This window comes from Aulonocara sp. 'chitande type north' Nkhata Bay, linkage group LG1, assembly GCF_057382095.1.
Source record: "Aulonocara sp. 'chitande type north' Nkhata Bay isolate Kocher_YH1m ecotype deep benthic linkage group LG1, A_spYH_male_GT1.1, whole genome shotgun sequence".
In the NCBI taxonomy this organism is placed as follows: Eukaryota; Metazoa; Chordata; class Actinopteri; order Cichliformes; family Cichlidae; genus Aulonocara; species Aulonocara sp. 'chitande type north' Nkhata Bay.
Window position 1 is genome coordinate 25489325 of NC_141344.1, and position 17641 is coordinate 25506965.

Here is a 17641-nt window from a genome sequence, read left to right on the forward strand (position 1 = left end):
TTCTCTTCTTACTTTCCAAGTGGTTTTGAGTTCCTTCGTTTTTCCTCAAGTTAGCGTTTTTCACTGATTACCGAGCTAAATCTTTCTCAGTTATAGCCTTTGAATTGCTCTTTGTCCTTGGAGTTGTGCTTTTGAGTCTTTAGTTGAGTATGCCTTCACTTACCATCTAAATACCAATCAGGTGGTTATTTAAAGTGGCATTTTTGACAACTATACTAGGATGGTGTATATCACAGGTATTAACCATGGATGGCAGTGTTTATCTATCCCAAATGCAATGCCACAATAAATGTGCTAAGGGCTGAAGCTGCTTTGCAACTTCATGACACAATACAGCCTGTGTTGTAATGGCACATCTGACAGAACATTTGCATGGATAGTGCCATCCAAGATATTAACAACAAGCAGAGCAATAACTGACACACCTGTGTGGGACGCCTGTATGAATGAGGCCATTTTACGGTTCTGAATGAGGTTCTGCACTAATTACTGTACTTTTACATTTGTGTTATAACTGTCTTATTTGTCTAGTTTTGTGTTTCCAGGGTTTTCCTGTATTACGTGGGGTGAGAGTTTGCTAATCAGACTGTGCTGGGATTGGTGTGTCAAGGCTACAGCTACAAATTATTGCTGGAGCCAAGATGGCTGCCATGCTTCCTTTTCACTCAACCAGTCATACCAGTGTTTCTGTAACCTGAAGTGTGATGTGATGTGTGTTTAGCACGAGTGAGGTATGAGCTGCCATTTCTTTTTCTAACCTTTTTCTCGTGTCTTTTTTGTCTAGTGAGGAAGAGCATCTTGTGTTTTGGTTCGTTACTTCCAGGCAGAATATCTGAGCTCTTGTATTGTTAGATAGTTCTGTTTGTTTCTTATTCTGGCCTTAGCTCACCCTGATGTAATTTTTATTTTATACTTTTTTTGTGAATGGGCTGAACAGTTAATACAATATAAATTTTATACTTAGAAGGTTATTTCCTTGACTGCTTGGGACTTGGGGAAGTGTATCGGCTCCTTAGATTGGATGTAACAATTCGAATAAACCTTCATTTTTCAGTTGTAAAGATTTTTTTTGACATGTGGCGTAATCAAATATGGCAATCAAATACAGTGGGGCAAAAAAGTATTTAGTCAGCCACCGATTGTGCAAGTTCCCCCACTTAAAATGATGACAGAGGTCAGTAATTTGCACCAGAGGTACACTTCAACTGTGAGAGACAGAATGTGAAAAAAAAATCCATGAATCCACATGGTAGGATTTGTAAAGAATTTATTCGTAAATTAGGGTGGAAAATAAGTATTTGGTCACCTCAAACAAGGAAAATCTCTGGCTCTCACAGACCTGTAACGTCTTCTGTAAGAAGCTTTTCTGTCCCCCACTCGTTACCTGTATGAATGGCACCTGTTTGAACTCATCATCTGTATAAAAGACACCTGTCCACAGCCTCAAACAGTCAGACTCCAAACTCCGCCATGGCCAAGACCAAAGAGCTTTCGAAGGACACCAGGAAAAGTATTGTAGACCTGCACCAGACTGGGAAGAGTGAATCTACAATAGGCAAGCAGCTTGGTGTGAAAAAATCAACTGTGGGAGCAATCATCAGAAAATGGAAGACATACAAGACCACTGATAATCTCCCTCGATCTGGGGCTCCACGCAAGATCTCATCCCGTGGGGTCAAAATGATCATGAGAACGGTGAGCAAAGATCCCAGAACCACACGGGGGGACCTGGTGAATGACCTGCAGAGAGCTGGGACCAAAGTAACAAAGGTCACCATCAGTAACACACTACAACGGCAGGGAATCAAATCCCGCAGTGCCAGACGTGTTCTGCTGCTGAAGCCAGTGCACGTCCAGGCCCGTCTGAAGTTTGCCAGAGAGCACATGGATGATACAGCAGAGGATTGGGAGAATGTCATGTGGTCAGATGAAACCAAAGTAGAACTTTTTGGTATAAACTCAACTCGTCATGTTTGGAGGAAGAAGAATACTGAGTTGCATCCCAAGAACACCATACCTACTGTGAAGCATGGGGGTGGAAACATCATGCTATGGGGCTGTTTTTCTGCCAAGGGGACAGGACGACTGATCCGTGTTAAGGACAGAATGAATGGGGCCATGTATTGTGAGATTTTGAGCCAAAACCTCCTTCCATCAGTGAGAACTTTGAAGATGAAACGAGGCTGGGTCTTCCAACATGACAATGATCCAAAACACACCGCCCGGGCAACAAAGGAGTGGCTCCGTAAGAAGCATTTGAAAGTCCTGGAGTGGCCTAGCCAGTCTCCAGACCTCAACCCCATAGAAAATCTGTGGCGGGAGTTGAAAGTCCGTGTTGCTCGGCGACAGCCCCAAAACATCACTGCTCTCGAGAAGATCTGCATGGAGGAATGGGCCAAAATACCAGCTACTGTGTGTGCAAACCTGGTAAAGACCTATAGTAAACGTTTGACCTCTGTTATTGCCAACAAAGGTTATGTTACAAAGTATTGAGTTGTATTTTTGTTATTGACCAAATACTTATTTTCCACCCTGATTTACGAATAAATTCTTTACAAATCCTACCATGTGGATTCATGGATTTTTTTTTCACATTCTGTCTCTCACAGTTGAAGTGTACCTCTGGTGCAAATTACTGACCTCTGTCATCATTTTAGGTGGGGGAACTTGCACAATCGGTGGCTGACTAAATACTTTTTTGCCCCACTGTATGTGGAGCCATCCACTCTGGTGACCCTTCTTAACCCTCTCAAGGCAGGCGTTGCCGATTTGCAACAGTTAAAAACTAACAACCTGATTACCCCACATACATATTTTACTTTTTTTTTTTAGTACCACTGCAGGACTTGGTTGTGCATTAGCAAATAAAACTTAATTTGAGCCTGAGAGGGTTAATGCATGCTGATGAAACTAAGATTAGCACTGTGGCTGAATGGGTGATTGTTCTTCTTCTTCTTCAAAAAAAAAACAAAAACCCTGATGTTTAAGCTCGTCAAAACTTATGACATCAGGGTCCTGTTTGACCTCAGGCAGGTGAATTAACTCAATAAACACCACCTAGTATTACAGCCGTTCCCTGTAATACCAGATTCTTATAACACTAGCACACTTTAGTTTCACTGGAAATAGTGAAAATCATGTATTAAACTGATTTGATTTTGAGTATTAATATAGCTCTTTTGTTTTTTTTATTTCATGTTTAATATTGTTGCAGTTTTATGCCTTGTCAGCAAGTTCAGTCCTTGGTAAACCAAGAGAACCTGTTAGAGAATATCAGATCCTGGAAACTGAGGAAGTTGCCCCCTGAATGGAGATGGGAAAACAATCATCTGACCAAATGTAGATTCCCATGCTGTACATGTGAAGTCTAATAATAGGGGACTGACCAACATGATAGCAAACACAAAACTGGTGTTGTAGTTTCCATACAACAATGCTCACTGTGAAAGATGCTTTTTTCCCCTCCAGTTAGGAAGATTCACACAGATTGCTGAAAACATCTTAACACTGACACTCGACAGCCCTATTGCAATGGAAGATAAATACACACCCTTGCTGTGTAATTGCACCAACAGACAGGCAGCTCCAGATGGCTAAGAGGGAGGCTCATGAGTACAATCAGCAGCACATTTGTCAGTGTTGAATAATTGTGTTAATATATAATTCATTGTGTTGCAAATTCATAGACAGTAATCTTCTGTAATTTTCTATGATTTCATGGATTTTTTTTCCAGGGGTTGGTATAACTGGGGATCCAAACATTTAGCAATACTCTGCTGCATACCCTGACGACTGCCGCTCACTGGATATTTTCTCTCTCCCCCCTCCCTCTTTTCCCTCTCTAAACCCTAGAGATGGTTGTGTGGGAAAACCCCAGTAGATCAGCAGTTTCTGAGATACTCAAACCAGCCCATCTGGCACAAACAACCTTGCAGTGTTCAAAGGCATTTAAATCGCCTTTCTGTTTCCATTCTGATACTCAACTTAACCTTTAGTAATTCCTCTTGACCATGACTACATGTGTAGTCAGCCATATGATTGGCTGATTAGATGTTTGCATTAACTTAATTAAAAAGGGTATACCTAATGAAGTGACTGTGAGTAAGTGTTATAACCTGTGACATTTTAATATCTATAGGCATGTACTTGAAATGTTTCTTCTTTTCCTCTTTTCCACTTTTTTTGTGTTTGATAGAAAAACCAGCTGGCAGACACTCTAAGAACCAGCAATGTGCTATTGTCAGAAGCAAAGAAATCTTCACGATAATCACTGCCGCTTTTATCTCTTTTTAAACTTTTTTTTTCTGCACAACAAATAAACAAGTTAAAAAATATCCATGTTAAGTAAATTGCCTTCAGATACTGTAACCTTTTTCTGTTATACACTTTAACTTTCTTTTACCTTGTCTTATTATCCTGCTTAATGTAATTGAATTTTATAGTTTACATTACATATATGTCCATATCACATCCCTTGCTGGAATAATAAGACAAGCCATCGCTGATATCAGACATAGCAAAGCCTACTTTAATGCAGAACATCCCCCTGTTAAACTATGCCAAAACCTCCCTTAGTCCCTGTCCAATAGTCTCAATACTGTACTCTTGGGGGGGAAATGTGGTTTGCAGAGCTGTCATTGTTAAATCACTACTGATAGAATGAACTGTAAGACCGGTAAAAAGGTCTCTTATAGCAAAATGTTCAGCTTTCTTCAAATCCATTGGAATTCTACCTCCTAAATTGGTATACCGAACAGACAGCACAGCTTTTCAGAAACAATTCCAAGAGGGGATTATATAACATTTGTTAAGGGTATTAATCATTTTCTTTAAACCCCTGTTGTGCGTGGCAATGATGGGAACCCTATCTTTTGGCAAGTAATAAGTGATGGCCTCTGTGCTCTGTGTGTGTCTTGGAGTTTCACAGCCCCAGAGGTACATTACAGTTTCTCTTCTACTGCCTTTGTAAAAATACGAAGATGACCTTTAAAGGAAGAGGGTTTTTTTCAGTTTCGTTTATGAACCTAAATTCTAAAGGGTGTATGTATATTGTTTAGTGTGAATGTTAATTCTAGCAACATGCAGGCAACATGATTGGATGTAAGAAGAAGAGTGTTTCAGAGATCAGCGTGGAGGCTTTCACAACTTTGTGACAGTTCACACAGGCACACAGCTTAATAATTCAACAATATTTTTAAAAAAATGCAATGAAAACACAGGATTTCATCATGTACATACATGGCATCATAAGAAGAATCAAGGAAATCTCTGTAAGCAAGGGACAAGGCTCAAAAGCAACACTGGCTTTAACTGATCTCAAGGCCCTCAGGCAGCACAACCTTAAAAACTGACAAGAATCTACTGTAAGGAAACACTTTTAAACACCACTGTCAGTGAACATGTTTTGTTGCTGTAGAGAGATAATTTTTTCTGGTTGGATCTCAGTAAAACAAAGTATGCTGTAATTTTCAGTGAGCTTGTATTGTTTGAAAAACATTTTCTCTGGGAAAACATCTACATTTTCTTTGTGTTGTTTTCATTTAAATGTAGGGTTTAAATGAGCCGCAAATCAGAAAAATATCTTTTTTATCTACATTATACACAGAATCACTGCTAGGAAAAGAAAGAGCTCCTGCAAAGACTCTGTATGGGTTCACACCAAACTGGGGATGACGATGAAAAAATAGATGCACTCAACACAGCCTGGCAGATTATTAGTGTTAGACAAGTTACTTGAACACTGTAATCAATTACTCAAGGAACTTGAAACAACACCCACACAACACATCTTTATTTAGGAATAGATACTGCACATTACATTTTAACGGACAGAAAATCCTGCAATTTCATATAAATTACTAATATTCCTAAACTAGATTATTCTGTGATAACATGCAAGCACTGAGTTCATCAGACACACACTCCACAACTCACATGAATATGAATGCATTCATTTATTTAATTAATATTTGCCAGATCATCTATACAGTAGACTGCTCTATCCACTCAACAAAGAATGACCAAACTGATGTCAGCACTACATCAAATTCCCAACAGGACAGAGATCAAGGCAACCCCCAAATGTCAAACAGAGAGTTAGTGGGATGTAATTGTAATTGTAACAAAGCCACAGCAGACCTGGGTGCACGTTCATGCTTCGCAGCATACATTAATACTTTGACGGTTGCTGTACATCTACACACAGAGCTGCAGCTCTCCCGCTGTCAGCTCAACATAACAACAACCACTATCACAGGACCCGGTGCAATACTTAAGTCGGCGGGCTGTGCAGGTGCGTCCGCCTTCTCTGCATGCCACCGCAGGCCACGCCCCACCACAGTAATACTATTACAACACAGTATTATTAAATGTCTTACTGCCCAACAGTTGCGCCAATACCATTTAGTCACACTTTGTTGTCTCCGTGTGAGGATGGAGCAGAGGTTGCATTCAACACACAGCACAAGGGAGCAACGCGTGGATTAACATGACCACCAAGCCTTTAACTTTCAAGGTGAAGTGAGGAAGAGGTAAGATAACCATTTTGTGCAATAGATGTGCCACTATATACCCAATTGTATCTACCAGGAGCATGTGTAGAAACTAACAGAGCTCTAACAAACACACAATAGAGATGTGCATGACACCAGAGAACCATTCAAGAAAAGCAAAGGAAAACTTCAAAGCTGAAATAGACCTAATCAGGTAAGGGTTCAGTCCTATGTCTGTGATACTATACTTATACTTAAATCTTTAATGGAATCAATGGGAATAACAGCAGACTAGAGCTAAAAGACATCATGCAGTAGCTGACCTGAGCATCGTCGCCTGAAAAAAGCCAGGGTGTTGACCTGATCTTAAAAAAAATCAGCTGATGTTCCAAGCTATGAATAAGAGGTTCAGGCAGGTTAAAGGCACCTTTTTTAATGCCTAAACCGCTTATGTGGACTAGTATGGTGCACAGATCACTTACTCACTTTCTTGCTTTGTCAAAGTCAGAGTTGGCAATAGGCTGTCTTTGAGGAGAACAACTTAAGGGAAAACTTTAATGAGATCATATGGCTCACAACAGTGAGACCTGAGCACCTCATGGAACTCCCACTGGAGGCCAGAAGGTTGAACAGTTCTTTCACAGGCAGAAATCATTTATAGAAGGGGATGACTGAACAATGGCCTCTGACCAAAACCGCAATGGCTGAAAGAAAACGCTGATAGGTATGCCTTATAGATAGAAAGTGACAGGCCTCTATCGGTAAAAGCTGGATGAAAGACAATGTTTTTTTTCGAGAATGCATAAATAACCTTAAAGGTAGACATGAGTGCTGTATATTTCTATAGCACACTTTTTTGCACTCTTTAGCTTTCATTATTTAATTTACATTTATGCTCAACTAAACAGACAGTATATCTGAAATAAATCTTTTTCCATTAGGACAATGTCCATCCATCCATCCAGTTTACTGCTTATCCAATACTGGGTTGCAGTGCAGCCTATGACAGTCTGTCACAGGGCACAAGAGAAATCCAATCATTCCACTCACATTCATATCTATGGTCAATTTAGAATTACCCAGCATGCATATCTCCGGGAGGAACCCACAGTAGCAAGAGAGAACCCACACAGACATGGGGAGAGCACAGTGATTCCACACAGAAAAGTAGCAGGAAGTCAGCGGACTCAAATCCTGTGAGGTGACAGTGATTCACTGTGCCACACTTGGACATAGCTTTTAAATTCTTAAAATATGAAGAAAGATCATTTCTTGTGTGAAAATGGTTCTTAAAATTGAATAATAATACTGTCTTAGATATATTTGCATATGAAGGGACAGTCCTCTTGGAAAATATACACAAAATTTAAGCTGAGCACGTATAGCCACTGTTTTCTTGGTGTTCGCATTTACAAAATAGCAGTATATTTGTTTTTTTTTGTTTTTTTTAATTACTATTATCTATGATTAAGTTTTACTTTATGTGGGTACTCATGCTTTAACATGTCAGAAATGTATTGAAAAAATACTATATTTGTACATTTTTATTAATTTATTGGGATTCTTGCTGCAAAAGAGGAATATTCTATAAAACGACAGTATGGTCAACTGTATTAAAGGATAAATTGCAGTGTTAATAACCAGAAAATCGATACATAGAGTATGTATTGATCCTAATAAGGAGCAAAAGAAGTCATTACATATAATTGAAGTGCAATGATGATATGATAAACTTATACTAAACTCTTTTTCAGTGTTTAAGAGTCTCTTAAAATGTATCAATTTATTAAGTTTATAATGTCATTATTAACAAATATATAATCTGCCAACAGAGTGTATTGCTTTGGCTCTCACAGGGGCTTTATTACATGTTAAAAAATATGCAAAAAGATTAACATAAATTACTATCCAATATGAGTAGTAAAAAGTAAATACAGATTAATATATGGGGGTTTCTTTATGTTTAAGTTCAAAATGAGGATGTGCAATAAATCTTTTGTTGCAATTATGTGTCTGTGAAACACTGACAGCCTAGGATGTAGGTGGTATGCTGGAAGTTTATCACCAGTGCACCTTAAGCTGAAATGAATGAAATCCCTCAGTTGTGGCCTGAAGGCCTGAAAAACAATCTGGACCTCAGAGGTGACTGCCCATGGATAAATAATGTAAATACTGGGAGACAACCTGTTATTGAAGTTTTTCGTGTGAGGTGACTAAGAATGACTACAGTGAGCATCCCACTGCCATGGGATGCAGTGCTGTCACGGCACAGTGCGAAGGGCCTCGAGTGACATTTGTCACTGAGACTGACTAGCATTCCAAATGAAGCATATAACCTTTGTGAAATGATAATCAATCATGCTTCATCAACTTTTCCCAACACCAAACCACAAAGTAACACTGCGTAAACAGATGATTTATTCTAGTAAAGTCATAGCCGTCATCTTGGTTAACTTTGGGTTGTGTTCCATTACTTCGCCTTGAAGCTGCTGTGAGCTAATCTGCTGAATCTAGAATCAATATTGGATGCATTCTTATTATTTATGTGACATACACGTGCACGTCTGTGAACGGTACTTAGGAGAGACATCTAAAAATTCTAATTTTGCTCAAGCTAAAGATTGCTGAAGATTTGCAAAAGATTAATAGAGCAAAAACTTTTTTTTCCAAACATTTACAAATGTTGACGCACAAGTACGAGCTAGAAAAGAACAACACTTTAAAACAACTGTGACTGTCATCGATGCTTGATTTCACAGTAAGTAACCTCTGCTAGTGCATTCACTTTGTGGGCGTCCACTGACTGCTTGTGGCACACTTTTTAAAAGATTTATGAGAGAATAGCTGCGCCTGTAGCACAAATACTGCAGCGACTAAGGACAAAAGCCACCTAGTTGGAAGTTTCTCTTTTGATGAAGTCTAAAGAAAATATTATTTCGCAACCACTGACTATGAAAACAAAACAGAATTATGTGTGATTCAAACGTTGCAGTGTTCCAAGTACATCGTTTCAGTATATAATTTGATATATGATTGGATATTGTTTTTAATGGTGGCTGTTAGTCTTCAGACAGTGCACGAGTACAAATTACAATGAATATCTGACTGACATTCTAAAATCAGGTTAAGTTTTAAGATAAAGTGAGTTTTAAAAATGCCACAGAGCTAAATCTGTTATTGGAAGTGAAATTATTGTTTCAGTCAAGATAAATCTAGTCAGATCTATTCCAGATCCGCATATTTAACCATATTTAAACAATGATCCACTATGAAAGAAGAGCCACTTATAATTCCTTGCATGGCAGCTTGGCATGTTGCTTTGTACAGCTACTCTGACGTATTATTTTTCATTCAGAATTTATCAACACGTCAGTCTTTTATCTTCTTTCAGAAGGGCCGATAAACACACCAACACAACATATAACAATTTTGCATCAAATGCATCTATAGACACATGTCATAAAAACATGACCAGTTTGATTAAGGAGCTTTGCCAGCCTCTGTGATTAACTATAAAATAACCAACTTAACTTACTACTACCACAAATAAGAAGCCTGGTGTACTGATTGTTACTTTTTAGTCTCATCATTAGGACACAGCTAAACCATATCATTTCCCGTGAGTCTAATCAGAGTCCATTCTCTCATTTTCTCTAGATGTTGCTGAACAAAAGCTTCAGAAGACACAGGTTCAAACAAGAAAGGACGTACCATTCTACCGCAGTTTATTATTGCCTATTCACACATCAATCCTGGAAGTCACCTTCAATACTTCAAAAAGGCCTCTAGTGAAAATGACGCTGTGCACAATTGAAAAAAAGAGATATATGCATATGTGTATCATAAAAAAATACTAAAGAATAATGAATGAAGCATCTGACTTGATAAATTGGCTTTGGCGAATTCCTCCCCAAGTAATTATTCTGGAACGCTTATTGTTATACAGACTTGTTGAATAGGGATCTGGGCTCGCCTCTGGAGAGATCCCTGATTTAATTGAACTGCATTCAGTGGCTCTTTTTCATTTTTACTTTTTAGTCTGAGGTTATTCTGATGCTAGTTCATATGTGGTCATTTTGCCTTTTTTGTAATGTAATACAATGAGAAGTAATCACGATTCAAGTGTATTCAGGTGTACGCAGAACTTCAATGTGACTGATTTTATAGCTCAAGGCTAGCATGCAGGTTAAATAATTCATGAACTTAATTTGCAGGCTGGAAATGCTCACACACACTAATAACATCAGCCTTGTTTACAGAGTTATGAATCACTTTCTGGTTTTTTTGTTTGTTTGTTTTTTACAGTCAGACACAGTGTTTTTTTCCCAGCAATTTTTCACTGCTTAAATGCAGCATGCTAACATGCATAATTTGAAAACACTCAAATTTAATCTCTCGCCACAATTTTAAAGTGGCACAAAAAAACAGAAAGTGTAAAATAGTTATTTTATTTTATTTTTTGTATTTCAGTTCCAAATGCAGAATCAATCTATCTATCTATCTATCTATCTATCTATCTATCTATCTATCTATCTATCTATCTATCTATCTACCTACCTACCTACAGTGGGGCGAAAAAGTATTTAGTCAGCCACCAATTGTGCAAGTTCCCCCACCTAAAATGATGATAGAGGTCAGTAATTTGCACCAGAGGTACACTTCAACTGTGAGAGACAGAATGTGAAAAAAAAATCCATGAAATCACATGGTAGGATTTGTAAAGAATTTATTCGTAAATCAGGGTGGAAAATAAGTATTTATATATATATATAAGTATCTTGTGCAATGCCAATTGCCAAAAAAAAACCCCAAAAAAGATATAACAAATATGCTACAAGCATAAAATAATGATTGGAAAGAGAATACATTTTTACTTACTGCCTAGCCAGCAGATGCATTTAAAGCAGCATAAACAATCAACATCTATTCTTTCCAAATCAGGAGCATCAGTAAGCCAGCGTGCATCGATCTTACTTGATTGAATTTAATTTAATTGCTGTAAATTAGTAGAAGTGATTCTTGGAGTATCGGTTGTCCACATCTGCTGTACTGTTCCTTCAGATTATTAGATTCCTGCAGCCCCTGAGTGCCATGCCTAAGTGCCGTGCCATTATGCATGGGTATCCATCGTGTTTACATTTTTGTAAATCACATGGAAATAACTTTAAGCTGCAACAAAGTAACCCCATTGAACTTGTACGTTATGACTCAGTACTTTCTGATGTAGGAAAATGATGGATTACAAAGGATCACCTATCCAGAATCTCACTGGTGTTCTGTCACATTTTACTGCCTGATATTACTATTTGTGAAGAAAGCTGCAGTGGAAATAAAACTGACACAGCTCGCCTTGGTGCAATCATGCACCAAGCTTAATCAGATCTGTTCTTATATATTTCAGTCACAATGGTACAAATAGGAACACATGGCATCTGCAGAATCTGCAGATCAGAGGTGTTTTATAAACAGGCGATTCAACATTTAAGCGATGACAGGGTACTTTACATGCTACATTTTGTAATGTACAGCTGTAATCATGGTTTCATGATTGAGATAGATGTTTTAACTAGCTAATGTCAGTGCCGCAACTAGCTAATAGGGAATTTACCCATCACCATATCCTAAAATTACTCCAAAGACTAAAATTGACACATTCTGCAAAAATTCTAAACACTTTTTTGTGAATCTATTTTAATGTATGGTAAAATATTCAATAAATGTACCAACAAAAAAAAAAACATGAAAATGACTTAGTAGGTCAGTTGTTAAGATTGTTGCTCAATTTAGCTCATGCTAGATTGTATTAGCCTATTCCTTATTTGAAAGTTTTTGTATTACAGCTTTTCACCTGTTGTAAAACACATACATTTTACTGTTAATGCATAATGCAGTAAAAGTTTTCATAAAGTATACAGTAATTAGCTAAAGTATTTTTGAGGGATAAACGATGTACATAGCTACCATGAGATCATAGATTGGGTTTTGAACTCTGATGTGAAGCCTCGAGATTAGCATTTATCATCTAACAACCAACAACTTTTCAAGCACAAGTTATTATCCAGTCAGCATACATGCTATGATTTTATCTTTCATTAAATATAACCTAAAATGAGTAAACTCATAAACTTAGGTGATAAAGGTGAGCTATACTTTTGTTAGTATAAACACTATTCTTTTTCCCATCTGAAGCGTCCATCTAAACATCACTAAAATCGTATCTTTCTCCTAACCATCTCCTCTAATCTAGCACAAATAATCCTTTGCAGTTTAAGAATAACATTAGAAGGAAACGCGGAGCTAAAATAGGGCTAAGGCTGTGATCACTGTGATCAAATCTATTTCAGGCCTGTTTATAAGCTAATCTAGTTTTTAGTGGGATTTTACTGTTATCACGAACTGAATAGGAGATAAAAATGAGCATTATAAAACACTCAATTGGGGTCATTAAAAAACTATAAGACTATTTATCACCAGAGATGGGCAGTAATGCGTTACTTGTAACGCGTTACTGTAATCTGATTACTTTTTTCAAGTATGGCAAAGTGAGTATGGCAAAATGGTCAAAATCTCAACCTGATGTTGCATTTAGATTAGTGTAGGGGATGTGTCTGAACTGGCATGTTCTCATCAGCTCAGTTTTGTTACTGTGGTAAATCAATAGGTATTTAACCTCTGCAGTGGTTGATTGTATTTATGCCATTTGCTTTTGTGTACTGCTCAGAGATACTTTGCTTCAAAGCCTTCAGATGTTCAAACACTGACTGCATCATGAGAGCCAAAGGACACGATCACATGCAGCATGAATTTGACCCCAGGTAATTTTAGAATCTTTTATGATTTTTATAGAAAGGAGTGAGAAGAAACAAGAGAACAACTGTAAGTCATTCAGGTGACAGAGTAGTCACAGAATGATTGAAGATCTTTACTACTGATAGGTTTCTTGAAGATAATGAAAATAGGAGGAACATAAGTTCTGATTACTTGAACAGTCAAAAAAGACTATGAAAATCAACCCGGATTACATTGTCCAAATATTCCCAAATTTAACTGTATAGGCATTTTATTTCATAAATGCAGTTTTCCTGCATTTATGAATACCACCTCTGAATACCACCAGCCAGCCCACACCTGTCCAAAAGCTTTTGAGTAAACTCTTCTGAAAATATGCGTACATGTAATAAGCTTCATGCTTTCTACTCTCTGTGGTGTCTGGTTACATTTTGCAAATGTGTTTTTTTCTTTCTGACAGTAGCTATCCTAGCTACATTGTTAAATTAGGTTGTCAAATACTGTGTTGTCTCCTAATGAAACACACATAACACTAGTTTCACTTTTGTTCTCTGTGTTCCTACGACACTTACAGCTGTGCTTAGCTTATGATAAAGAAGAGTCACATCTAATCTAGTGTTTACTTGCTTATGGTTGTGGTAAATTGCCGGAATAATCACATTGGTACTACACAGATAGAGCTGCAGTACACGTTAACTGTTCTTGGTCTGACATTACAGAATAACATTATAGGCATCAGTGCCAATTTTCAAACCTGGACTCAGTTATAACTGGTCACATACTGCTGCTTAGTCAGGACCTGCATGCATCACATTGCAAACACTGTGTACCCCTTTAGCACCATTTTACAATGCATAGGTCAGAGAGACTTAAATACAGTGCAATCAGCATTTAAAATCATTACAACGATAGTAGAGGCAAATGTGGTACGCTAGCACTATCACGGTCATGTAGAAAGTGTAGTTGCCTTGGATTAGGCGCTTAACTTTGAGGTTTGGATGAAAATACAAACCTTCACAATCTATTTGTAAATCTAACTGAGTGGTTTTGGTTAAAACCAAACAGCAGCAGAACAAGGAAAGTAATAAAAAAAAATTTAACTCTAAAATTACTCTGTGTGTCTCTGTAACACTCCTGTCTCTTGGCTGGAAGCACTATGACTGTGACACTGGAAATGCACTAATACAGTACTCCCTATATTTAGACAGAGACTGAGTATTTGAATTCAATAAACGTCACATTTATTGACAATGTCATTCATACAAGTGCTTGAAAAAAGGCTTTATGGAGCTTGGGTGGCAGCAGGTGACAGGTTTCTAGAAAACAGAAATAAAGAGGTAAATAATATTGTCATGTCAAAAAGTTAAACCAGACAGACGGCAGGGTATGCAATAAGCCTTATCTGTCATTTTTGTCCTTTATTTTTCACATAAAGATTTTAAACTTCCAAAAAGTAGAGCTCTTTCATGGATGTCTACTTGGGTCTGTATGACTATATTAGAGTTTGATTTATTAAACATCAAATTTGTTATTGAAAAACAGTACATTTAACATAATTCTTGAAAAACTAGTAACTTTTATAATTCACGTGTGTTTTTCTGAAGCTTTTGTTGCTTTCTCCTTCTGGTGATTGAAAGATTGCATTGAAAACAGGAACATTACAGTTTTTCTCGATTGCTAAAAAACATTTCTTGAAACTACGCCTCATATCCTCACAACAGTAAACACAAATCCATAACATCTCACTCAATTTCCCAAACATCCTATTTCCAGGTCAAAATGAAGCTCTACACCCAAAACTATTCACTCCTGCTGAAAAACCAAACTTTGCCCTCAGACATCAAACACAAGCCCTCAAAAACACACACACTACAACAGAGTTTTGCACACTGGTACAATTAATTCAAAACAATAGCTCCAAAACAAATAGGTTGCTTATGGTTCTCCCCTTCAAAACCCTTGTCACATGATAAACACAAAAGACGCAACCAATGTATGTACAGTGGCACATTGTCATTCATGTACTATACAGTACAACACACACCAGAAACATTATCCCACCTCAGCATCTTGTCTTTGGTCTGGGTCAGGCCAGAGAATCTCATCCACATCACAGGCTATATTGGCCCCAGCCAGGCAGTGGGGGTAAAATCCTCTTGCATGCCTGATCCACCCCTGGCATGCATCTACTGATATGTCTAGGCAGGCCTCTTCCATGGCCTGAAGGAGGTGAACACGGACATAAGGTTCTCGGTCATACACTTTCCACCGCCATGCCGAAAATAACTCCTCTATCGGGTTTAGAAAGGGAGAGTTTGCAGGCAGAAAGATAATAGAAAACCTTGGGTTATTGGTAAACCAGTCACGAACCAGAGCAGCGCGATGGAAGCTGACGTTATCCCACACAACAACGTAGTGAGGCTGCTCTGGCTGTGCTGGTTCCCTATAGTCCCGCTGGATCATATGTTGTCTCAGACCATCAATAAAAGCAAGGAGAAGCATAGTGTTATAGGGTCCTAGTACGGCATGGCGGTGGAGTACCCCTCGTTGGCTGATGGCTGCGCACATAGTGACATTCCCCCCACGCTGACCAGGGACATTTACAATAGCCCGATGGCCAATTATGTTCCTCCCCCTTTTCCTTCTTTTGGTCAGGTTAAAACCTGCCTCATCCACAAAGATTATTTCATGGGGAACAGGCCGTCCTTCAATCTCAAAGATTCTCTGCAAAACACATAACACAGTAGAGTCAATCGGTACCCTGAACCACAGTTCAAGAGTGCTGAAATGGCAGCATAAACTGCCATGCTGTGATGGTACACAATACTTTATACAGTATCAAAACTCATACCTGAACATATTCCACACGTTGGTTCTTCACTCTGTCAGAGTTTCGTTCGAAAGGGACTCGGTATGCCTGTTTCATCCGGAATTGATTCTTTCGGAGGATGCAGTCAATTGTGGAGAGGCTGATGGCATTTATGCCTCGAAAAAGATGATCATCCTCAATCACTCTCCTTTGAATCTCTTGCAGGCGGATTACATTATTTGCAATTACCATGTTTACAAGTTCCCTCTCTTGCTCCTCCGACAAAAGCCTTAACCTGCCTCCACCAGGTGGTCGTCTCTGTGTCCTACAAAAATAGAAGCACTCATTACTGTAACTGTCACACATTCATTTTACAGGCAAATAATGGAAACATACTGAAACTCAAGACACATAAGTTCAGTAACTTAAACGTTACTGTACAAAGCAGTCTTACTGCAAGTACACCTACCTGTTTTCCTCCCTGAAGGTTCTGATGATGGAGACAACAGTGAAGCGACTCAAATTTGGTTGTACTCGTTGCCCAGCCTCCCTCATAGTCATCCCATGGACAAGGACATGGTCAACTAAAGTGGCTCGAATTTCATCCGAGACTGACTGTCTTCTTGCCCTTGCTCTTCCCCTTCCTTGTCGCCGTCGTTCTCCACCTCCACCTCCTTCACCACGTCCTCCTCCTCCTCCACCTCTCCCTCCTCCTCCACCACCTTCCTGTTGTCCTAGACCACCTCCTCCTCCTCTTCCACCACGTCCTCCTCTTTCACCACGTCCTCCTCTTTCACCATGTCCTCTTCCTCCACCACGTCCTCCTCCTTCAACACGTCCTCTTTCTCCACCACGTCCTCCTCCTTCACCACGTCCTCTTTCTCCACCACGTCCTCTTCCTTTGCATCTCTTTGGATCCATTGTTTCAAACCTGAATGAGCTGACTTTGGCCCTTTTATCTATCCATCGCAGGTTCTGATTGGTGTGTGCTAAATTTTGACTCCTAGTGTTTCCACCTGGTTAATTGTGTGCTAATTGAGCTCAAGCTATGCTGACTTAAGTTAACATTATTGCATGCTAGTGCTTTCTAAATGACTACATGGTGTAAGCACTGTAAAATGTAGGGATTTGTGTGTAGAGTTTTGCAGTAACAGTTCACCAAATTTGAGTCATGTGTCAAAGCAGGGAATAGTGTTTATAGTTCAGGGAAATGGGTGAGCTTTTTGAACAATAGCGTTACGGTTTTGAAATTTTAGTTTAGAGGCCTGGTTATAGTGTTTAGGCAATCGAGAAAAACTGTAAAAATAAAATGGAGTCAGCTAAATGTAAGTCTTTTTTATTAAACCAATTATAATTTAATTATTTTAGGAATTATGCATGATTAAAAAATTTTTAAATTAAGATTAAAACCTGAAGTAACCACTGCCGTATCCCCAGGGGCTATTTCTACACGCGTTTCAGAAACACTGCACTCTGTGCAAGACTTGCTGATAAACTTTAGGCAACAAACAATTATGACAGCAGAGGAACTTCAGAATGATGGATAGGCAGC

General features: G+C 38.6%; 1 protein-coding gene across 1 annotated transcript; it reads right to left on the minus strand.

Moving 5' to 3' along the window:
* Positions 1-15478: 15478 nt before the first annotated feature.
* LOC147339175 (uncharacterized) lies at positions 15479-17361 on the minus strand. The gene is made up of 4 exons (XM_086297857.1): positions 16559-17361; positions 16132-16414; positions 15622-16004; positions 15479-15500 (listed from the first exon to the last, which is right to left on the minus strand). The coding sequence occupies exons 1-4, from the start codon at positions 17008-17010 to the stop codon at positions 15479-15481; spliced, it is 1140 nt and encodes a 379-aa protein (XP_086153983.1). The 5' UTR covers positions 17011-17361.
* Between the last annotated feature and the right edge of the window lie 280 nt (positions 17362-17641).

Coding starts and splice junctions, on each gene's coding strand:
- LOC147339175 (XM_086297857.1), bottom strand. CDS start 17,010: ATGGATCCAAAGAGATGCAAAGGAAGAGGACGTGGTGGAGAAAGAGGA. Junction 16,415..16,558: donor ACCTTCAGGGAGGAAAACAG/GTAGGTGTACTT, acceptor CTATTTTTGTAG/GACACAGAGACGACCACCTG. Junction 15,501..15,621: donor TGGTTTACCAATAACCCAAG/GTTTTCTATTAT, acceptor CACCTCCTTCAG/GCCATGGAAGAGGCCTGCCT.